The sequence below is a fragment of the Palaemon carinicauda genome, chromosome 7 (assembly GCF_036898095.1).
Source record: "Palaemon carinicauda isolate YSFRI2023 chromosome 7, ASM3689809v2, whole genome shotgun sequence".
NCBI classification, from domain to species: Eukaryota; Metazoa; Arthropoda; class Malacostraca; order Decapoda; family Palaemonidae; genus Palaemon; species Palaemon carinicauda.
The window spans coordinates 166,233,259-166,258,208 of NC_090731.1; the positions used below are offsets into that span (position 1 = coordinate 166,233,259).

General features: G+C 39.3%; 1 protein-coding gene across 1 annotated transcript in view; it reads left to right on the top strand.

Moving 5' to 3' along the window:
- The window catches only part of LOC137644128 (FAD-dependent oxidoreductase domain-containing protein 2-like), a 290,079-nt gene that overhangs the window by 233,843 nt on the left and 31,286 nt on the right, over positions 1-24,950 (top strand). Inside the window, exons 3-9 of the mRNA XM_068377099.1 lie at positions 350-516; positions 6,424-6,587; positions 7,142-7,283; positions 14,328-14,437; positions 16,645-16,805; positions 22,684-22,798; positions 24,414-24,577. Coding sequence (XP_068233200.1) covers positions 350-516; positions 6,424-6,587; positions 7,142-7,283; positions 14,328-14,437; positions 16,645-16,805; positions 22,684-22,798; positions 24,414-24,577 — 1,023 coding nt within the window. The remainder of the gene's footprint in view (positions 1-349; positions 517-6,423; positions 6,588-7,141; positions 7,284-14,327; positions 14,438-16,644; positions 16,806-22,683; positions 22,799-24,413; positions 24,578-24,950) is intronic.

Consider the following 24,950-nt stretch of genomic DNA (forward strand, 5'->3'; position numbering starts at 1 on the left):
TTCAAACATCACGTGAAATATTTGTCTGTCAAACCGCGTTCGATGAGCCGTTCGACCGTGTCAACCCGCCTTTGGTGTTTTAGTAATTTTGTAAACAATCCATAAAGGTACAACCGATTTTAATAGACGGTGTTAAAATGGTGTTTATTTGCTTACACGTAAATGTAATTTTACCCATATCTGGAATAGGCCTACACCATCCTTATATTGGGTTCATTGTGTGAACGAACGATCTTCGTACCATAACCAATACATATTTTGAAAATAAAATTAATTTTTACTGACCAAGATAATTTTGTAAAGTACTTGCACTTTCTAAACGAGTGGTTCCCTCCTCTTTTGTCTCCAGGTAGTTTCTTCAGTGTATATCCTCGACACCGTCGCCTGATCAGCATTAATAAGCGGCAGACAGGACGCACCAACGCTGAGTTCAACCTCCGCCATGACTGGAATTCTCTACTCTCGGACGACGAAACTCTCCTGTTCAAGTATTTCTCGACTGATTTCTTTCCCGAGGTAAAGAAAAGTTGTTGTTGTTGTTTTGCGTTAGAATTATATATTATGCACAGTAGGTTTTACTTTAATATGTATAAATGATTGCTGGCAGAAGGATTATGTTATGTTTGACTATTTTTTTCGTCATATTGCCATGCACCGTATTCTCTCTGCCACCTATAATTGTTGCTTGCTATATTTCTATTTTATGTGTAGACTTAATCCTTTAAATTTCTTTGCTTCCTGGTTGCGGCAATTTATTTGTCTTTTATTTATTCATTTGTTGCTCGATATTGATATATTTCAAGTTCAACGAACCAATTGAGATCATTCTGATGTTAATGCACGTAGCACGTAAATGGAATTGCAGTTTGATATGTCTCTAAGCAAATATTAAAGTTTTAGATAGCCGGTTTTTTTTGTATGAACACACGTGCACACACACACATCACTCGCATTTTTTACTTACTCTCACTGACACAGATACAACACTGACTTACACATACTTTACATACGCTTGGACATACACATATACAGACACACATACTGCACACTTACACACTGACCACATGCACTTGCACAGTGACCACATGCAATTACACTTACACTCACACGTGCATACACACACGTGCATACACTCACGCGCGCATACACTCACATGCATACACTCACATGCATGCACTCACACGTGCATACACTCACATGCATGCACTCACACGTGCATACACTCGCATGCATGCACTCACACGTGCATACTCACATGCATTCACTCACACGCATTTACTCACACGTGCATACACTCACATGCATGCACACTCGAGCATGCATACATACATACATACATACATACACTCTCTCTCTCTCTCTCTCTCTCTCTCTCTCTCTCTCTCTCTCTCTCTCTCTCTCTCTCTCTCTCTCTCTCTCTCATATATGTACTCGTACATACTCGCACGCATTCTCACTCGCACACTTACATCCACGCACACTTACATCCACGCACACACTTACACCCACACGCGCACGCATACTGACAATATGCACATCCACATACACACATGCATACAAATGCACTCCCTCACACACTGCACATACCACTTACACTACAGACCCAGTGACATACACACAAACACACACGTGTGTGATAGCTGAATTTACAAGTTAGTTTCCGGTTTTGCTTGAATACCTTAATTTGGGAATTTTGTTCAGGATACCACGTTGCCTCTAAGACTTGCACAGACGTAATTACTTAGTACCTCGTTTGTTCAACGATTAAGTAACAGCCTCATAGAATTTTTTTTTCTTACGCCGCACAAATTGACTTGTAACAGCTCTGCATATACGACCATACCCCAAAGATAGGCCAACGGTATTATACAATGGAAAAACTAAATCAAGCCAAATCCGTACACCTCTACCAGGCGTTATTTTCATATTCATGTTAGTCATGAAATAATTTGTTTAAATGTTATTTAAGTGTACAAATACGTTATTAATGGACAAAGTCTGCTGCTATAACGAGTCCGAAGAGTAAACTTGATAGACTGGAACAACATTGCCTCGAATATTTCAAAACTAGTGTGTTCTGTAGGTTTATTCTCGTTAAAGCCTCCTGAGGAATGAAAGTTTAATTAGTTTAGATGCCGAGAATCCACTATAGGGCGCAAGTAATCACTCTTTTTAAAGTATGTAAAGTTGCATTGGTGTAAAGTGTGAACGACAAGTTTCTTAATACATAGGTAATAGGGTTAATGACTTGTTTTTTTTTATCACGCATTTAACTTGAAAGCCTGCTATAGGTTATGATATATCAGGCTTGAATTGTCCGTTTGATATTAAATCTCAATTTAAATCCTTTTGAGTGTATATTATATAGTAAACTACTGTAAACACGATGATTAATTGATAGCCTTGGGGTCAATACAGAGTTCTCGAAAAATATAATGAAATCAATGACACATTTGAAAGGGATAGATCAGTTTTTAAATGATAGTAACGTGGTAAAATTCATTAACAACTTTTAAGCGTACAGATGAAAATATATTCTTTAAGCCTCCTTCAGATCGTGATGCTTAACTCTTCTCCCCTATATAATGAAAAGCAATTGTATGCATATATATTCCTGTCACACTCAAGATGGAAGAGTAGTCATTCCCTACTGAGAGAGGGATACCCAGAGAGGAACACTCGAAAACTCCACACTCCCATAAATTGTCGAACGAGCGGGTTGTAGTTAGGAAAAGGGGGTTGTGTGGGAAGTGCTGGATTTGTGTATGTGTCTATGCATATCTATTATTATTATTATTATTATTATTATTATTAGCCAAGCTACAACCCTAGTTGGAAAAGCAAGATGCTATAGCCCAAAGGCTCCAATACGGAAAGATAGCCCAGTGAGGAAAGGAAATAAATAAATTATGAGGATAAATTAACAAATCATTCCAAAAACAGTAACAACGTCAAAACAGATATGTCCTATATAAACTATTAACAACGTCAAAAACAGTTACGTCATATATAAACAATAAAAAGACTCATGTCAGCCTGGTCAACATAAAAATATTTGCCCCAACTTTGAACTTTTGAAGTTCTACTGATTCAACTACCCGATTAGGAAGCTCATTCCACAACTTGGTAACAGCTGGAATAAAACTTCTAGAATACTGTGTAGTATTGAGCCTCATGATGGAGAAGGCCGGGCTATAAGAATTAACTGCCTGCCTAGTAATACGAACTGGGTAGAATTGTCCAGGGAGATTTATTTTTACTTCTCCGGTACACTATTTTAGTTCCCTAGTACTAAAGTGACGCTATAAAGTTGTTTTGATAGTGATGAATTGTATAACTAAATATATTTTAACTCCATTGTGATATAATTTGAATTCACGTGGAACTCGCCTTATGTCCTTTTTAAAATATTTTTTATATACTTCGTTTTTTTCTGTCTAACCTTGTTAAAGGAAAGAGAGGGAAAGGAACTAAACATTCCATTGAATCTGGTTAGTTTGAAATTTATAAGTAGTTTAGATTTTAATCGAGACAGTTTTTTAAAGTATCATTTTCAAGTAGGGATTTTGAAGAATGCGAGAGTTTCCATGTAGTTTGATCAAACCTAAGTCCATAAATTTTGTCAACTTGTAGAATTATTTTTTCAAAACCAGCTTTGATAAAGGTTATGATGAACGGTTAGTGAGAATGGCAGTTTCTGAACTTTTTTTAATTACAGTAAGCGGACATGTCACTTGGCTGACAGGCGGAACTAACCATGAGGCTGATATAATCTTATAATTAGATCCTGCTAAAGTTAAAAAGCTTCATTAAATTTTAATAAAGCAGATACCACATAAAAAACTGGCCCACTAGTTCTTGTAGAGACAGTGCCTAGCTCGGATTCAGTAATCTGAGCAAACGCACAATAAGCGGGTTAAGCATCTTCCTTTTATAGGAAAGAAATCTCTCTCTCTCTCTCTCTCTCTCTCTCTCTCTCTCTCTCTCTCTCTCTCTCTCTCTCTCTCTCTCTTTCTTCAGATTAGTCAATCAGAGGGCATATAATTACATGCATCATAAACTTTTTGGCAGCCAGGAAGGAAGGTGATCCCTCCCCATCCCGAGTAGCAGTTCTTTTGGTTAAGAACAAGAGAGTGTTTATAATGTTTCGAAATATTTTATATTAGAAAAACAGCAAAGAGGTAAAATGATTCGAAATATTCTATATTAGAAAATCAGCAGAGGTAAAATGATTCGAAATATTTTATATTAGAAAAACAGCAGAGGTAAAATGATTAGAAATATTTTATATTAGAAAAAACAGCAGAGGTAAAATGATTCGAAATATTTTATATTAGAAAAACAGCAGAGGTAAAATGATTAGAAATATTTTATATTAGAAAAAAACAGCAGAGGTAAAATGATTCGAAATATTTTATATTAGAAAAACCGCAGAGGTAAAATGATTCGAAATATTTTATATTAGAAAAACCGCAGAGGTAAAATGATTCGAAATATTTTATATTAGAAAAACAGCAGAGGTAAAATGATTCGAAATGTTTTATATTAGAAAAACAGCAAAGAGGTCCTATTAGCAATATTTCTGAAGCAATTGATTTTCTTACTGCAGACGCAACCACTTGAGACAGTCGCAAGAGCTGTTTGTAAAGTCAGTTTTTGATAGCGAGAATAGGCAAAAGACCAATTCTCACATTTAGATTACTTGATAAATGCTTTTTGCTACGGCGAACAATACCTAGGTTCTACGAACACAAAGAAATGCTAACTATTTGTATGTTTGACATGAAAAAGATTGGGTTCACGGGTAGTCGAGAATCTTTAAGGAAATTTGAGGGATATGACTTGGGTATTCGAAGGTGAATGGATGAAAGTTTTTAATGGAACGATTCGATGTACTGTACAGTGCTCAAGGACAAGCATTTGTGGACAGTTGTTGAAGCCAGAGATGATGGGCAGTCTGTTATATATTGGGAAGAAAGTTGGGTGAACTCAAATTATACTGTAGGGCAATGCGGGATATACAACACCTTAAGAAGTGCCACAGGAATTGTTCCGACGGATAAGGAGAAAGTCTTTTAGGTTTACATGCTGGAGCTAAAGAAAGATTGGGAACAATTCATATTCAGTGCAAAAAAATTATGGACTATCATAGTCAAACGTTACATTAAAATCTATCTTTCATATATAATCTACAAAAACTTAAAAAAAAAAACAAGAGTTATATAAGTAAGATATGTACCCAAGTGTACCTTCAAGCAAGAGAACGCTACCCCAAGACAGTGGAAGACCATGGTCCAAAGGCTAATGCACTACCCTACCAAGAGGAAAGAAGCCACAGAACAATTACTGTGCAGTAGGTAACCCTTTGAGGGAAAAAGAATTATTTAGTAATTGGGGTGTTGTCTGGTGTATGAGGACAGAGGAGAATACATAAAGAATAGGCCAGACTATTCGGTGGATGTGTAGGCAAAGGAAAAATGAGCCATAACTTGGGAGAAGGAGCCACTGTAGTACTGTCTGACCAGTCAAAGGATCTAATAACTCTCTAGTGGTAGTATCTCAACAGGTGGCTGGTGCCCTGGCTAACCTACTACCTACTGTGTTGTGACCAATGAAAATGCGGGAGACATGATTGGCTATGATGTCAATAGGGTGGGGCTTATTTTGCTTGGAATCTCCGCGACGACTATAGTTATTTATCATATCACACAGGGTATTGTTTTTATTGTAAAATCCACGTTATCGAAACCCCTGGGAAAACAAAGTCTTCAGTTTCTTTTTGAAAACCTTTATCTCTTCAGTTTTTTGGATGTCCAATGGGAGTTTGTTTTATAGTCTTAGGGCCTCATATTTGAAAACTAGAACTTACAGTAGACATACATTTTGGCACTAATAACTTGAAACCATCTGTAACCTTGTGTCAACACGGTTTGTTGGCTGCAGATTTGTAGGGCTTGAAGGTGTTTCAAAGTTCTATAGTCTCCTAGCTTTCTTGCAATAATGTTATACAGTACCTCCCTCCCAACTGCCCACCTTTATCTTGCTGTCCAGTCTCCTAACATTCGCTTCATATTGCATCTGCGGTGTTTTCCTTTTAATTGCACGTTGGCTTTGAATGACTAAAGACCCCAGTGCTGGGTCCCTAAGGCCAAAGTTCATAAATGCAATCCAATGAAGTTGTAAGTACTCGATAAGGATTACATTTATAAGGAAATAAATGTACACTACCTAATATAAAATTATTTAACCAAGCAGACCAGATGAAATAATCCAATCCCAGATTATTTACATGAAAAGATCATCTCTATAGTGTACAAGACATGTATAATTTTCCATACATACATAGTTACCTCCACTTCCGTATACATACATTCGTACTCCTTACCGTGTGCCTTGTGTTTCTTAACGTCTTGAACTTTACAGGCAGATGCTATGGTACGGTACCTGAATGAATATGCCTCCCGCCTAGGCCTTCAGGTACGCTATAACACGGAGGTTAGAGACTTGAGGCAAGCCGGGGGTTATGGAGACTATCCCGGCACTCATTTCATGATGAGAGATCAACACAACAGGCAATACACCTGCAAGTAATGAGTCACCTATTTTTGCGTTGTGATATATTTTGTCATAAGGCTGAGGTAAACTAAATTCAATCTGTCTTCCTTGAATTGTTGTATATAAGGTTTTCAGGAAAAAAGTAGATGAATGAACATTTGATTTTTAGTGGCATATAATAACTTTTTGCTATCCGTATTTCAGGAATAATTAATTCCATCTTTTTTTGTTTTTGTTTACAGTTGATTCTCTTCAAGGATTAAAGTGTGATTTATTCTATAGTTACTAGGATTGTTTTAACTTTAAAATTAATTTACTGAAATAACTTTCATAACTGCTAAGTTCTTGCAATTCATGCAGAAAATCTGTATACTTGAAGTATTTCAATTACCGGGTATATTAATACAGTACTGCCTGATGCACTTTTAAAAGTTTTGCTTTGTTTACTTCAAAACAATTATTTTTTGTTATGTACGTAAAATACACTTTAAAAATGTGGAACAAAATCTTTGAATTACTGTAATGAAGTAAAATTCTTTTAGAATAATATCGATTGTTGATGCTTTAAAGTTTCTTTTCATTACAGGTTTGTTGTGGTGGCAACGGGCTTAGGCACAGCTAATGCTCCAACATTCCCAGGCTCGGAGCTAGTAAAAGGTTATGAAAACATAGACATTGATCCTTCTGTTTACGAAGGAAAAAACGTTCTCATACTAGGCAGAGGTAATATAATGAGAGGAATTATATGAATTTATCTGTAGTATTTAGGGTTTAGGAAGGGTAAATTTTCAATATTAATCTTACCCGGTGATCATGTAGCTGCAACTCTGTTGCCCGACAGAAAAAAACCTACGGTCGGGATACGCCAGCGATCGCTATACAGGTGGGGGTGTACAACAACAGCGCCATCTGTCGAGTAGGTACTCAGGTACTTCTTGTCAACAAGAACCAATTTTCTCTCTGTCGTGCCACCGGCAAGACCTACTTGATACGCTGTTGTTTCTGGAGTTGATTTCACGCTATTTGGTGATGTATTCTCTCTAGATTTTAGCTTTCGCTGTACAGGAGTTATTATCATTACCTTATCAAGCTTTTTTGATTAGATTTGGATTATTTGTTGACGACTTGGATAGATTTTGGATTCCCCCCTTTGGCTAATTCAAGATGTCTGACCATACTCAAGTCCCCAAGTACAGGCAGTGTAGCGCTAGGGACTGTTCTAGGCGTCTTCCGAAGGCCTCTATTGATCCTCACACCGTTTGTTCCAATTGTAGGGGTAAATCCTGTCAATTGGAAGATCGATGTGAGGAATGCGCTGGGCTTTCGGAATTCGATTTTAATGAATTCCTTAAGAATGCACGTAGGCTAGAGAAGGATAGGATCAGGAGGAGTTCGTCTCGCTCTTTTGATTTTTCCTCTCCCCATGCCCCTCAACCTATTCCTTCCCCTGTAGTGGTGACTCCCGACCCTTCTACTAGCTCTCAGCAACCCTCGATGGCGGACATGATGTGTGCCATTCAGGCTCTTGGTGACAGAGTGGAGTCATTAGCTAATGACCGCAATCAACTCTTGGCCGATGTCAAAGAGTTGAAGGAGAAAAGTGCAGTGGGAAGTGTAGTGAGTGCAAGTGCGGTGAAAAGTGTCAGTGTCAGTGTTACGCATGAGGGTGCATCTGTTCGTGCCAGTCGTCCTCCCAGTCCGGGACCTCTTGCAAGCTCCCAAGCCCAGGGGAGAAGCAATGTCGAAGGACCAAAGGGTTCGACAGGCCTTGATCAGCGTGCAGATGTACCCTCAGTGGTTGCGGACGTATCTTGCAGAGATCGTCCCATCCACAAACAGACGAGTGAGCCCATTCATTCCTCGTCTGTGGAAGAAGTTTCTCGGCAGAAACGCTGGACCAAGGTCTCACGACCTCTCAAGCGCAAGGTCCCTTCCGAGCGCGTCCAACGGCCCAGGTGTAGCCACTGGGTCAGTTCGGACTCGCCGCAGTCTTCCGAAGACTGCACACCTCCCAAGAGAGGTAGAGTGGTTCCGCAGCAGGCAATCATTCCGTCTGTTGCCGCACCAACCACTGTAGACCCTAAGTGGTATATGCTGCAGTCTATGCAGACTCAGCTAGCTTCATTCATGCAGGAGTATCATGCTGAGAAGGATGACACTGCACCTGTTAACCTACAACCTGCCACGGTTGTGCGCTCAGCAGATACTGCGGCTGCCTGCTCCCACACTCCGGCTGTGAGAGCTCCACCACCGATGCGCAGTCGACCCTGCCAGACGCATGTTGACGTTAGCCGACGTGCGGCACCCTCCGTTGACATGCGTGAGCTACCGCATCAGACTGACCAGCAGCGGCATGATGTTGGATCCAGTGCAGCTACGCATGCACCCGTGCTGCCGGATTCAGCCGTTCAGCTTTCTTCTCCTCCTTTGCCGCTTCCTCCTCAGCATTCGGATGAAGGAGTCTCTGATGACGACGAAGCTGCGCATTTGGACGATCAACACTCCGACATAGAGGAACCCAAGACTACGCCTCCCTCCTTAGACTTTAGGAAAGTCCTTGCCCTGTTTAAGGAGTTGTATCCGGACCAGTTTGTGTCTGCAACCCCGCGCTCACCTCCCTCTGAGTTCGCTTTAGGCATGCAGTCAGCAGCTCCTGCCTTTACGAAGCTCGTACTCGCGCGCTCATCCAAGAGAGCTTTAAGGGTACTGGGAGAGTGGTTGCAGTCCAAGAAGCAACTTGGGAAGACATCCTTCATCTTTCCACCGACCAAGCTTGCTTCCAAATCTAGCGTCTGGTATGCCACGGGAGAAGATCCCGGCTTGGGAGTTCCTGCCTCTGCCCAGGGCGACTTCTCAAGTCTGGTACTCTCCCCGCAGACTGGCTATGAGACGCTCCAAGATTTGCTGGACCTTTTCGGACATGGACCATCTTTTGAAGGGAGTTTTTCGTGCGTTTGAGATCTTCAACTTCCTGGACTGGTGTTTGGGAGCGTTAAGCAGAAAGACCTCCCCTTCGGATAAGGACTCTGCCATGCTCATCATGTCATGCATGGACAAAGCCATTCGGGATGGGTCTGGCGAGCTTGCGGCTTCGTACGTGTCTGGAGTTCTTAAGAAGCGAGATCACCTTTGCTCCTTCTTGTCAGCGGGGATCACACCATGTCAGAAGTCAGAGTTGATGTTTGCTCCGCTTTCCAAGTGTCTCTTTCCTGAAGAGCTGATCAAGGGGATTGCCGCCTCGTTGATCCAGAAGGATACCCATGACCTGGTGGCGTCATCCGCACGTAAAGTCACAGCTTTACCTTCCGTGCCTAGACCTAGGATGGACACACCAGCGTCTAGGTTCATTCCGCCCTTTCGTGGCAGAACCTCCAGCAGAGGAGGTACCCGTGCCGATAGTCAACGTGGCAAAAAGAAGAAGGGTTCCAAGTCCTCAAAAGGCAGAGTCTGACTGCCAACCTCTCCAGACAGCAGTGGGAGCCAGGCTCAAGAACTACTGGCAGGCCTGGGAGAACAGGGGTGCAGACGCACAGTCTGTGAAGTTGCTCAGAGAGGGGTACAGGATTCCATTCTTGCGCAAGCCCCCTCTAGCAACTACTCCCATCGACCTCTCTCCCAGGTACAGAGAGGAGGACAAGAGGCTAGCTTTACAGCAAGAGGTGTCTCTCTTGCTACAAAAGGGAGCGGTAGTCATAGTCCGGGACCATCAATCCCCGGGCTTCTACAACCGTCTCTTCTTAGTAGCGAAGAAGACAGGAGGGTGGAGACCGGTGCTGGACGTCAGTGCTCTAAATGCCTTTGTCACCAAGCAGACGTTCACCATGGAGACGACGAAGTCGGTGCTAGCATCGGTCAGGAAGGAAGACTGGATGGTCTCGTTGGACCTAAAGGACGCATACTTTCACGTCCCCGTCCATCCAGACTCCCAACCTTTCCTAAGGTTCGTCTTTGGAAAGGTCGTTTACCAGTTCCAAGCCCTGTGCTTTGGCCTAAGCACGGCACCTCTAGTGTTTACCAAACTGATGAGGAATATTGCCAAATTCCTGCATTTGGCAGACATCAGAGCCTCCCTCTATTTGGACGACTGGCTTTTAAGAGCTGCGTCAAGTCGTCGCTGTCTGGAGAATCTCAAATGGACTATGGATCTGACCAAGGAATTGGGTCTCCTGGTCAATATAGAAAAGTCCCAACTCGTCCCATCCCAAACTATAGTCTATCTAGGTATGGAGATTCAGAGTCGAGCTTTTCGGGCTTTTCCGTCGGCCCCCAGAATCAGTCAAGCCCAAGAATGCATCCAGAGCATGCTGAAAAGGAACCGATGTTCAGTCAGACAGTGGATGAGTCTAATAGGGACGCTTTCATCGCTGGACCAGTTCATCGCGTTAGGGAGACTCCACCTCCGACCCCTTCAGTATCACCTAGCTGCTCACTGGAGAAAGGACATGACGCTAGAAGCGGTCTCAGTTCCTATATCCGAAGAGATGAAGTCTGCACTGACTTGGTGGAAGAACAGCATTCTTCTCAAGGAAGGTCTACCACTGGCTGTTCAGACCCCCGACCACCTTCTCTTCTCGGACGCTTCGGACACGGGCTGGGGTGCGACACTGGACGGTCGGGAATGCTCGGGCACGTGGAATCCGGATCAAAGAGCACTTCACATCAACTGCAAGGAGCTACTGGCAGTTCATCTGGCCTTGAGAAGCTTCAAGTCCCTCCTTCTAGGCAAGGTGGTGGAGGTGAACTCCGACAACACTACAGCCTTGGCGTACATCTCCAAGCAAGGAGGGACTCATTCAAGGAAGTTGTTCGAGATCGCAAGGGACCTCCTCACCTGGTCAAGAGATCGAAAGATATCGCTTGTAACGAGGTTCATTCAAGGCGACATGAATGTCATGGCAGACCGCCTCAGCCGGAAGGGTCAGGTCATCCCTACAGAGTGGACCCTTCACAAGAATGTTTGCAGCAGACTATGGGCCCTGTGGGGTCAGCCCACCATAGATCTGTTCGCTACCTCGATGACCAAGAGGCTCCCAAATTATTGCTCACCGATTCCGGACCCAGCAGCAGTTCACGTAGATGCCTTTCTTCTGGATTGGTCCCATCTAGACCTGTATGCGTTCCCCCCGTTCAAGATTGTCAACAAGGTACTGCAGAAGTTCGCCTCTCACGAAGGGACACGGTTGACGTTGGTTGCTCCCCTCTGGCCCGCGAGAGAATGGTTCACCGAGGTACTGCAATGGCTAGTAGACGTTCCCAGGACTCTTCCTCTAAGAGTGGACCTTCTGCGTCAGCCGCACGTAAAGAAGGTACACCCAAGCCTCCACGCTCTTCGTCTGACTGCCTTCAGACTATCGAAAGACTCTCAAGAGCTAGAGGCTTTTCGAAGGAGGCAGCCAGAGCGATTGCCAGAGCAAGGAGGACATCCACTCTCAAGGTCTACCAGTCAAAATGGGAAGTCTTCCGAAGCTGGTGCAAGGCGAATTCAGTTTCCTCAACCAGTACCTCTGTAACGCAGATAGCTGACTTCCTTTTACACCTAAGGAATGTAAGATCCCTATCAGCTCCTACTATCAAAGGTTACAGAAGCATGTTGGCAGCAGTCTTCCGCCACAGAGGCTTAGATCTTTCCACCAACAAAGATCTACAGGACCTCCTTAAGTCTTTTGAGACCTCAAAGGAGCGTCGGTTAGCCACACCAGGTTGGAACTTAGACGTGGTTTTAAGGTTCCTGATGTCAGCAAGGTTCGAACCGCTTCAGTCAGCCTCTTTTAAAGATCTCACTTTGAAGACTCTTTTCCTCGTTTGCTTAGCAACAGCTAAAAGAGTCAGTGAGATACACGCCTTCAGCAGGAACATAGGTTTTACATCTGAAACGGCTACATGTTCCTTACAGCTTGGTTTTTTAGCTAAAAACGAGCTACCTTCTCGTCCTTGGCCCAAATCGTTCGAGATTCCAAGCCTGTCCAGCGCTTCAGTCAGCCTCTTTTAAAGATCTCACTTTGAAGACTCTTTTCCTCGTTTGCTTAGCAACAGCTAAAAGAGTCAGTGAGATACACGCCTTCAGCAGGAACATAGGTTTTACATCTGAAACGGCTACATGTTCCTTACAGCTTGGTTTTTTAGCTAAAAACGAGCTACCTTCTCGTCCTTGGCCCAAATCGTTCGAGATTCCAAGCCTGTCCAGTTTGGTTGGAAACGAACAAGAGAGAGTACTATGCCCAGTATGAGCTCTTAAGTACTATTTAAGACGTACAAAGCCATTACGAGGACAATCAGAAGCTTTATGGTGTTCTATTAAGAAACCTTCTTTACCGATGTCGAAGAACGCAGTTTCTTATTACATCAGACTTTTTATTAGAGAAGCCCATTCTCATCTGAATGAGGAAGACCATGCTTTGCTGAAGGTAAGGACACATGAAGTTAGAGCTGTCGCTACTTCAGTGGCCTTCAAACAGAACCGTTCTCTGCAGAGTGTAATGGATGCAACCTATTGGAGAAGCAAGTCAGTGTTCGCATCATTTTACCTTAAAGATGTCCAGTCTCTTTACGAGAACTGCTACACCCTGGGACCATTCGTAGCAGCGAGTGCAGTAGTAGGTGAGGGCTCAACCACTACATTCCCATAATCCCATAACCTTTTTTAATCTTTCTCTTGAAATGCTTTTTATTGTTGTTTTTGGTTGTACGGAAGGCTAAGAAGCCTTTCGCATCCTGGTTGATTTGGCGGGTGGTCAAATTCTTTCTTGAGAAGCGCCTAGATTAGAGGTTGTGATGAGGTCCTTTAGTATGGGTTGCAGCCCTTCATACTTCAGCACCTAGGAGTCGCTCAGCATCCTAAGAGGATCGCGAGGCTCAGTAAGGAAGACGTACTTAAAAAGGCAGAGTAATGGTTCAAGTCAACTTCCTTACCAGGTACATATTTATTTTATGTTTGTTATTTTGAATAACTGCTAAAATGAAATACGGGATACTTAGCTTCTAATGTTAACATGTATGCTGGTCTCCACCCACCCCCCTGGGTGTGAATCAGCTACATGATCACCGGGTAAGATTAATATTGAAAAATGTTATTTTCCTTAGTAAAATAAATTTTTGAATATACTTACCCGGTGATCATGAATTTAAGGACCCTCCCTTCCTCCCCATAGAGACCCAGTGGACCGAGGAGAAAATTGGTTCTTGTTGACAAGAAGTACCTGAGTACCTACTCGACAGATGGCGCTGTTGTTGTACACCCCCACCTGTATAGCGATCGCTGGCGTATCCCGACCGTAGGTTTTTTCTGTCGGGCAACAGAGTTGCTGCTACATGATCACCGGGTAAGTATATTCAAAAATTTATTTTACTAAGGAAAATAACATTTTGATTTGGCTATTACAGTACATCACTTTTATTTTGTTTTTTTTGAAGACTGCTGAACTTTGGGGTAATCAAAACACAAATGTGATGAAATTGCTGTGTTTTAAGGAACCTTCAATTAGCTAATGGGAAAATTGTTTTGATTGAACTCATGGCTTCAGAAATCTTTTGGGAGCACCAATTTCATAAATTTATTTAAAGTACGCTGTAGAGGTTTCCTTTAAAAATTCCAGTAATCTTGCCATATTTTAACTAGACTAACTGTAATTTCTTGCTCTTTATCAAGAAATATTTGATATAATAGCTGTGCCCTTTACATACTGTAAGATTACTTAGGAGACCTTATGAAATAAAATCATGAGAGCAATGCTTTCTGACCTTACATACTTTTTCCTTTTATTTTACAGGTAATGCTGCTTTTTGAGACTGCAGATGCCATCTATGGAAGCACAAACATGGTACACATGGTTTCACGATCTCGAGCCCGTCTCTCTTGGAATACTCACTATGTTGGTGATCTAAGGTACAGTACTGAACTTTAGCTGATGCAGATTTATTGGCTAACAGGAAAGGGATTTGAGAACATTTTCTTAATTGCCATTCCTTTAATGTGCAAGATCCTGTAGAGAGTAGGGTTCTCCTGCAGTATAGGACCAGAAAAGTAAAGTTATGGCAGAGGAATTCTTATTCTTGTAAGTTTGAAATATGAAAGGATAGAATTTATTGTGAAAGAAATTCAAACTCATTGAGCAGTGCCAAAGAGTAAAATATCAAGCTTGATTTTTACGATACAAACTGATAAAACTTCATTAAGAATTTAATTGGTTGTAATATGAATAGTGATTGTGTAAGTGCTATGGTTGCCAATGCCCTTTTTAAATTGTAGGAATGAAATAGTTTTTATTTTCAGGTGTGTATTTCTTTATTTCATGTGACTTCTCCTATTGCTATTTACCCATGGAAAAATATTGTATATGGATGAAGACATTAAGAGGAGAGAATATTTTGAACTATTAAATACTGTACTGAAAGTGAGAGAGGAGCTGGGAGAAGCCCAAAGGGTGGAGGGGCCAGTGATGGAGGTATGGAATACAGAAGTGAAGCTGGCATTAAGTAAAATGGAAAAATGTAAAGCACCAGGCCCATCTGAGTTTTAAATTCAAATGGTCAAGATACTAGCTACAGAGGGGAACACATGGATGGCAGATTAGTTGAGAGAAATATGAGGAAATAATGCCTAAAAACTGGGAGGAGAGTCTAATGATAACTAATTTAAGCAGTAAGGGGATGTCATAGATTGTGGTAAATACAGGGAAATTAGACTAACAGAGTACGGTTTGAAAGGTTTTGAAAGGGTACTAGTTGTGATATTGTAAGGATTGGGAAATAGCTGTATGAATTCATGGGGAGGGGGGGGGAGGGAGTGTGAATGCCATATTTATAGTAAGACAGCTACAGGAAAAGAGGCTAGAGGGAAATGAGGAGCTTTTCTGTGCTTTTGTAGTTTTAGAGAAGGCTTATGATAGAATACTAGGAGAAGTGAAATTTTGGTGCTTGAGGAGGAGAAAAGTACTGGAGGGTTTGGTTAGAATGGTCGAGATAATGTACAAAAGAACAAGGAAAAAATAACAACAGCTGTTAGGGAAACGGATACCTTTGAAGTCGGTGTTGGATTACACCATGAATTGGCATTAAGCCTCGTTTTATTTGTAGTAGTCTCGGACGAGTTAAGTGAAGAAATCAGAAATGAAAAGTTTTGGGAGTTACTATATGTAGAGGATTTGATGATTTGTGCTGAAAATAAGGAAGACTTTAAGAAAGTTGTAGAGTGGCAAGAGACTGGAGAGGGGTGGCCTGAGAAAAAATGTCGGTGAGACTCAAGCTATGGTGAGCAGTAAGGAAGGTAAAGACAGGATACCCATTCTTGAAAGTAGAGCCTCGGTTATAAAACAGGTGGAACAATTTAGATTTTTGGGATCTTCTAAAAGTCACGAGGGAGGATGTGAGGCTGAAGTTGAGAATATGATAAAAGCAGCCTGGGGGATGTGGAGGTAGGTACAAGGAGTGGTATGTGATAAGAAAAAGCCAATCAAGCTAAAAGTAAAGATTTTTAGCGCGGTTATAAGTCCAGCGTTAATGTATGAATCTGAAATGAGGGCTTTAAGATGAAAGGAATCAAAGCTTGAAAGGACAAAGGTGAGAATGAGGTGTAGTATGGGATTATTACTGCTTGAAATATTAAGAAGATTACCAGGTGTAGTTAAGATTACCAGGTGTAGTTAAGATTACCAGGTGTAGTTAAGATTACCAGGTGTAGTTAAGATTACAAGAAGTGATGAGAATGTCACGACCGAGATTGTGTAGGAATGTGTTGAGGATGAAGGGTGAGGAGGGCTTGGGAGGAACCTGTTGGGAGGAGAAGATAGAGAGGGCAGCAGAGAATGAAACGGCAAGGTAAGGTGTAGGATGATAAGGAGAGAAGTGGTTTGGTGGAAGAGGATGCCTTTCATAGAAGGCATTGGAAAGGGCACTTCAGGCAACAAAGTCCTTAATGTAGGGATAATGGTGGGAAAGAAGTACTGTAGTAGTTTACTTTTGATGAAACCTGATTTTCTGTGTTATTACAGACCTTACTAGGCTCTTAATTTTTTCATTTTAGTGAAAGAATACTTAGCAAATGTTATTGGTCTTTTTAGCTTAGCATATGAATGTGCATTTTTTTTTCAACAGAGCCATCAATAATGGTTTGCTTGATACATATCAGCTAAAGTCTTTGGATGGTCTCCTGGAAGCTGCTGTTGAGGACATGGTGTTGGAAAAACGTAATGACCGTATTTATGTCCAGTTTCCTTGGGATTCAGATTCTCTTAAACAAATCAGCGCAAAAAGAGGTATGTGAATACTTTGTGAATTATTTTTTACATAAATGATTTTAAAAAGACTGATAAGTCACATTACCATATTCTTATTTCCCTGACTTTATTTACGGGTATAGTACTTGTTCCTAAACATGAGGTAAACAGTGGTGAAAGTTGAGTACAATACTGTACTATTATTGTACATATGTTATTTGTCAAGTTATAGCTATGTAAAACTTAATGAAACCCCCACAGAACATCTGTTGTCATTTGTTTCAGAGCCCTGAATTAAAATGTTATTGATTAAATTATTGCTATATAAAAGTCAGAAACTTTCATAGAACATCTAATATAATTTGTTTCAGTAGACTGAAATTACCACAGAACTGCAAATTATTTGTTTCAGTGGACTTAAGTAAAATGTTTATTTGCAGTATCAGGTTTTCATAATGATTTGGTGATAAAAAGGGTCTTTGGCACATTGGCCAGTCATCCTTACCTCTAATAGAACTGCATCATTTCAGTGGCCTGAAACAAAATTTTATATCCAATTCAGTATCGGATTTTCATATACAGTACATCAGATTCACACAAGAATTATTTTTATGAACCTCCCCTGATATTCATATTGCTTCTTTTCTGGAAGCTCTTGTTGTATTGACATTATTCATAAAACTAGAAAATCCTGTTTTCATTCCTTCTGTAGATTTATGGTTCTAGTAAAGTAATGAGACAATCTAGCAGGTATTGGTGGTAAGAAGTAAAGCTGGTATGTACCACAGAATTGTCTTTGCAGTCTCTCCGTTCCGTCACTTTGACAGTCCTGTTCTCTAGATTGCTAGGTTTTTAGCGTTTAAATATGTCTTCCTTTGGATTTTAGCAACTACTGTGTAGATTGTTCTTGGGAATTTCTTCTGGATGATCATGATCCACATACTTTGTGTCGTGTATCAGAGACAGCATTGTGATTTAGATAACCACTGTGAGACATGCAAAAGCCTCACAGTTTCTTTCATGGAAAAGTGTTTCTTAGGATGCCAAACAAATTTAAAAGTTCCAAGCTCAAAAGGAAACTTTGTTTTTAGTTCAGGGGGAAATCCAATAAAGACTAGGCTAGTTGATTATAGTGGGGATGATGACGATAATGACACGCCAGCGCTAAACTTGAACACAGCACTTCATCAATCAAAGTTTTGGTAGTGATGAGCTTCAAAAGCTTTTAATCTATATACTGTAGCTTGTTTTGTACAAAGTCAAAAGGCCAGAGACCCTTCACTTAAAGGGGATAATTCTGATCTTACTTCACATATTTCTAACCATAATCTGATTTCTTAATCTGGCCTAGAGGTAGTTTCATTTAGTAAGGTTTCTGAGGGTGCACAGTGTTACAGATTTGAAAGCCTGTCTCTTTGAGCTTCAAAATCTTTTACTTTTGACCCTTCTGAGTTCAAACACTCATATTCCCTCAATCTTAGCTGCTCTTTTAGACAAATAGAATGTGAGGCAGAAGACCGTTGGTTTTCTGGATTCTAATGTCCCTTCACTTGCTGAAGTAAGCGCTCTAAAGCAACCTGACATTTCATATGTGGGTGGCATGGCATACTGTATGATTCCCTTAGAACAAATGTTTTTGATAAAATTTTGGATAAAGGTGATTGATTGCATCATGGTTTGGATGGTAGTATGCATCATTCGCTTACAAACTCAGCCACTATCTGATCACTGGAAAACTCTTAACAGAGTAAATGTAGGTTCTAATACTTTTACTGACAAAAGGAGTCCCTTGGAAGATAAAATCACAGCAGGTCCCATGTAAAGATTTAAACAAACATGAAAACCATCAAGTAATGCTGCTTCATCCTTTTGAACAGGAAGATAAGGATAAAGAAAAGCCAGAGAAAGAGCATGAATATGAGGAAGTATCTCCACTTCAAACCGTACATAACCTTATTGCTGAAAAAATATACAAATCAAATCGCTCAAGTTCTGGTGTTGCTTATTCTTCCAAGTTTTCAGATACAGTAACTTCAAAGACTATTTATACTCCTCAGTTCTCCCTTTTTAATTTTGGATAGAACCTATGAGTTTTTATATTAAATTCAAATAAAAGTTTTTAATTCTGAATGATTTAATAATGAAGCCTTTATACCTCAAAGACAATCTTACTTAAATAAGACTAATCTGTTACCTAATCTTTTTCTAGATTACAATTTAATTTCCTGCCTCAAGCCCATTATTACTGCTAATAGACGAAAATCTTTAAATGTGGATTTGCAAGCTGGTTTAGTAATTGTAATGTGTGTAATAAACTAGGAAATATTATTAAAATACACTCATCAGATAGTGTAATAAGTGTTATTTTTAGTCTTTCAGAAGAGAAATTTGCAGGCCATCAGGATTTGAATTTGATTTTGGATTATCTGACTTTAGATAAAACTGTTTCAAATGGGACTTCTAAGGCTGTAGTAGCCTTGTGTGTTTTGTGATTAAGGAAAGAGAACAAGTACATGCCTCAGTGGTGGGGACAGTCTCTGAGATGTAGCAACATTAATTAATTTCTTTCCTTATTATGTCCATACCTCCACTTTAGCCACAAGGGGAATGGTTCACCAATCTGTGGCTTTGTCGAGTGTCCTAAAAGGTTCCCGTACAAAACCAATCTACTCGACAAACAATTTCAAAGGCGATTCATCCAAACCCATCTATACTACATTTAACTGCATTGAGAATTTCCACTGTATTCTCACACAAAAAGGTTTTTGCAGACCTGTATTTTGTCTATCAAACAAACAAGCTGCCAATAATGTGTCAAAGACAGTGGAATGTTTATTTTGATTGGTGCAATTATAGGAATGTTTCTATGATGAGTACTAGGTTGAATAATGTTAAAACTTTTACACTTGCTTTTTCTTAGAAAAATTTTAAATTTTAGCCACTAAGGGATATACTGTAGATCCATGATTATTTGTAAACTCGAGCATCTGGGATTAGACCTATCCATTTCAAGTATTATTGTTGATGTATTTACTGATTTTAGTATTGAAAGGCCTCAAGTAGTCTGATATAATTTTTGAAATTTGGATGTGGTTTACAGTATTTAAAAGGTTAGTTTTTAACAGTTTAAAAATCTTTTTCTTAAAGATCTTGCAGCCAACACACAAGTGCACTACAAGCACTATCTTCTAAGAAAGGCTTGGGGGAGAAAGATAATTATTGTCTTTTGCCTACTTTCAGAGCAAAATATAATTTCAAGGCTAAGGTGCTTGCCACAATTTCTTCACATCCCCTCTTTGGAAAGTAACATGTGCATTACTGTACATCAGAGAAAGAAATTATTTTTCTTGTAAGCCGCTCTTTATTGTATGGACAAAACTATGAAAATTAAGTAGTGTTCCAAATACGTTTTGTTGGATTAAGAGTTCAAAATTTTCCTGTCCAAAAAAGCAATGTATTTCTTGTTAAGAGTTTGGTCACAGAAACTCGCAGAAAATTGGATCCACTTCTTGTGAAAGCTTTGAAGGTTGTGGTTCATAAGAGAATTATAGCTCTCTTCTTCTTCTTCTTCTTCTTCTTTGCAGAAATCTTGATTTGGAAAGGGTTTTAGCTTCATCTCAATGGCATCTCAAGTCTGTCTGGTCTATTATTTTCATTATTAGCCCACTTCTAGCTAAGCTACACCCTTAGTTGGGAAAGCAGTATGCCATAGGCTCAAGGGCTCCAACAAGGAAAATTAGCTCTGGAGGAAAATAGATAAGGGAATAAATAAACTACAAGAGAAATTACCAATCAAAATGAAATGTTTTAAGAACCGTGAACCGTAATAACATTAAAATAAATCTTCCATATACAAACTAGAAACTTGAAAGTAAAGAGGAAGAAGATAGTGTGCTTGGGTGTACTCTCTAGCAAGAGAGCTCTACCTCAAGACAGTGGAACACCATGGTACAGAATATGTGGCACTAGCATAGACAGTGGAACACCATGGTACAGAATATGTGGCACTAGCATAGACAGTGGAACACCATGGTACAGATCCTGTTGCACTACTCAAGACTAGAGAACAATGTTTTGATTTTGGAGTGTCGTCCTCCTAGAAGAGCTGCTTACCATAGCTGAAGTCTCTCTTCTATCCATAACAAAAGGAAAGTAGCCACTGAACAATTACAGTGGAGTAGTTAATCCCGTGAACAAAGAAGAATTACTTGATAATCTGTGTTGTCAGGTGTATGAGGACAGAGGAGGAGAATGTAGAAAGAATAGGCCAGACTATTTGGTGTATGTGTAGGTAAAGGAAAAAATGAGCCATAACCAGAGAGAGGGATGCAATGTAGTACTGTCTGACCAGTCAAAGGACCTTAATAACAATCTAGTGATAGTATCTACAACTTTTAAGAATCCTGGTTTGCTTAAGAAGGTTGCTGGGCTTTAGCGCTGTAGTGGTTGCTGTAATTGTGATCTAACATTTTTTGAGTTTGGTTGATTTATAATTTTCTTATCCTACAAAATTTTTAGTTTTAGTTACATTATATTGGGGTTATATAGATAACTATAAGATACTGTATTGTTTAGAGAAACTATCTAGAGTCCGATATTTTAAATTATTTTAAGATATTAGTTTATTGCCAATACTCTAGACTAGGTGTGCCTAGAATTTTTGTTTTTTATTTTCTTGAAACTACAGTAGATAGCTTCCAGATAAGAAGCAATATATGAACATCAGGTGAGTATAGAAATAAAAAATTTAAAAAATGGAATTGTTTTTTATTAAACTTCAGATCTAGTAATAACTAAGTCGGCAGCCCGTTGGTTTCAGCATAGAAACCAGATGGGGCTTCCTAGAATTCACTGCCTTATGGTCTTTGTTTTTCCGTATGAAGATAATCAGGGGCAACCTTCGTTTGGTTACCAAGCACTTATATTTTTTTGTCTTTTTTTGCTGTTTTTAGTTGCTATTATAGTAATATTTTTTCCTGAAGTCAAAGTTTCTATAGATTTATTTAATTCAAGATTAATTATATCACAATTTTTAATATCCATCCATAATGCTTATGCTGGAGTTACAGAAAGCCTGTGGTTATTGCTAATTGGTGATAAAATTTTAGAGCACTGCATTAGGCAAAACTACCCATAGGCAAGGTTTACTACCAATAAACCTCCCTTGTCAAAATGGTGCCTCACTATCCTGTGAAGGTCACTTCATTCAAAGTTTAAAACCTCTCACCCACTATAAATGTTGGGAATAAATTAGAAGGGCAAAAGAGGACTGAAAATCTTAACTGCTCTTCAGCTGTCATCTCTTATCTTGCCCCTAGGGGATTGGGCTTCCTAAAAGAGAACTGGATAGCCTGTGATAACTACTATTTCCAAAGATCTTTCAAAGACATCTGTAGTAAGGGCTTTAGTTTGCAGTTCTCTGGCTTGGATGATGGCACAAAACATGAAAGTTACAAACTAACAAATAAGTAAAATACATGAGAATTGACAAAAAAATAAAAATTAAAACTAAAAAGTAAATAGAAGTTGAATGAATATATTTATGACCCAAAAATTCGTGATGCTGTCAAACATGCTGCTCCACAATGCATTAATAAGAGAAGTGAAAAGTGCCTGAGACTGGGTTTTGTAATGGCTTTATTGCACCAAAATTGGGATACTATAAAAAGTTTTATTTTGTGCTTGGTACGGTACACTGAACCACAGCCTTTGAAAATGGGTTCTGCATCCTTTTCCCATAAAAGTGATGGTAAAGTTGTTTATATTTAAACTTTCATATAATCTTGTTAGGGATGCTTTATTTCTGGGTATTTCTCTCTCTAATGTTAATTATTGAGTTAATTTTCTTTTATGTGTAATTACCAGTCTGTTGTTATACTGCACTGTAATCATCAAATATGTTTCCACTTTCCCACAGACCTTGGAGAAGAAGTTGGCACTGAAAATGATTTTGATAACTTCTCACTCAGAGAAGGGTACGATTATGTAATACGCTGCTTGGGTTTCAAATTTGACTTCTCAATATTTAATAGGTAAGTAAATTTTACACTCTGGTTTTTCTTAGATTTACCAATAGTTTTTTTTCTAGAATCAATATACAGTATACTGTATACGGTAGTGCTTCAGATGCCTGTACTTATTGATAATCTTGGCAAAGAGATGCACCCTGGCTGTCTCAAATTTAAGAAGAGATCTGAGTTTTGATTTTCCTCCTGACCCATCTTGTCTCTGCTCTGATATTGATAACATTTGGCCATTTCTTTATTCTAGCATTCCACATGACATTTTTTTTAATCCAAAACAACATGTAGGTTTGTCTAGTTGCTGGACTTCTCATCTCTCAGCCAGCCAGTTGAAAGAATGTGATTTTAGAAAATAAAGCTAGTTTTCATACAAAATTATCAATTGGACATATGTCCACAATTGTGGTCTTTTAAAAGACTGAGTTTGTGGGAGTTTAAAGACAGAAGAATGGCAGTATAGTATCAAAGTATGGAACCCATGCACCACTTAAAATATCACCATACTCTTTCCTTCATCACCTTGCTTGTAGCTTGTTGTAATTCAGTTTATGTCATGGAACAGGTGAGTTTGTATAAAAAAAAACTACCAGCAGCTCAAGTTGTTATGTAAAACCTTCTGTTTTATCACAATCCCATCAAGATAGTTCCATAACATCCTGTGTTTGTAGATCTATGTGTAATTCTAGCAAGCCACTCAGTTATTAAAACAAAAAACAACTCATTAGGATTACGGTATATGGATTAATAGAAGTCTTTCAAAAGCTTCCCAATCAGGCTAAGAAGTAAACTTAGAAAAAAAATTTAGTATTCCTAATAATCTATTGATGAACTCTCCAGTGGAGATACTATGTTACAAAATAAAGCTCTCTTTACATAAGTAGTAGTTTCTAGGGTGGCCAGTTTTTAACCTTATTTTATTTCAAGTTTCTCTTGACTGTATCATATTTTGCTGCTTCAGAAGAAATTGAATAAACTTATTCCCTATCTAACCCCATAAAAGCAGCGCCATTGCAGACATTTTCTTTTATGATGATTTTTATTACTGATAGTAATAGGCTGTTGTAAGGATAAGATTAGAAAATTTAGTGGATTATCAATTGGGAACTACAGTACTGTAATATCTACGTCAGCAAGGAATAGTGACTGAACGTCGGTAAACATGATTATAGGGTACATCCAAGCTGTTGTAAACATTGCATTAGGATAAATCTTACCTTTTATTGAAGCATTGCAGTTGTTAACCATTAATTCTAGACATTCTAATCCTCAAGTTGATTGGTGTAAAATATTCCCTGTCGCATATGAATAAAACTGAAAATTACATCAAGGTAAATTTGATCTACCCATCATTGGTAATTTTTCATGTTGGAAGTTTTGAACTCCTCCTACTTTGCTCATTAGATTAAATATTTTTAAATATTTTTAATACAGTATAGCTGCTTACTGTATTTTATGCTACTAATTATTATACAGCCAAAACACACATCTAGTAGGTTAATCTTTACGGGTACCTTTTAAAGCTTTACAATAAGCGTGCACTATATTAATTTATTTTTAAAATATAAAAAGTGGGATGAATTTTTTTAATATACAGTACTGTATACTGTATTCATTTTTATTTCAGTTCGGCTTTACCTGCCCATTCAACAAAAAAGAAGAAATATCCAGGTATTAAACATACATACGAAGCGCAGAATGTTGCTGGATTATACTTTGCAGGGACATCAACGCATTCTTTGGACTACAGGAAATCAGCTGGAGGGTTCATTCATGGATTCCGTTACACAGGTGAGGTGACCAAAATATGTTCTAGAATAGTTATATGCAATGACTTATGCATGGGATAATTGTGAAATAAGTCAATTATGGCCTGGGCTCATTACCTCAGAATCTATAAAGATTCATCTGTGAAGTAAGATTTTATTTTTTAATGATTGAGAGACAACCTTCAAGTGAGGTACATCAGGCTCTTGCCCCTAAGCCCTTATTTAGTATGAAATGTCACCCTTAAATTGATGTTCCCACCCAGGGTCAATACAATACTCGGTAATACTGTTACGGACATGGTTTTTTTTCCGTGTGCAGTACTTAAAAAGTAGAAACCATTGCGTGATAACAGGATTTTATTGAAATCCATTGCCTTACGATATAATTTTATTGA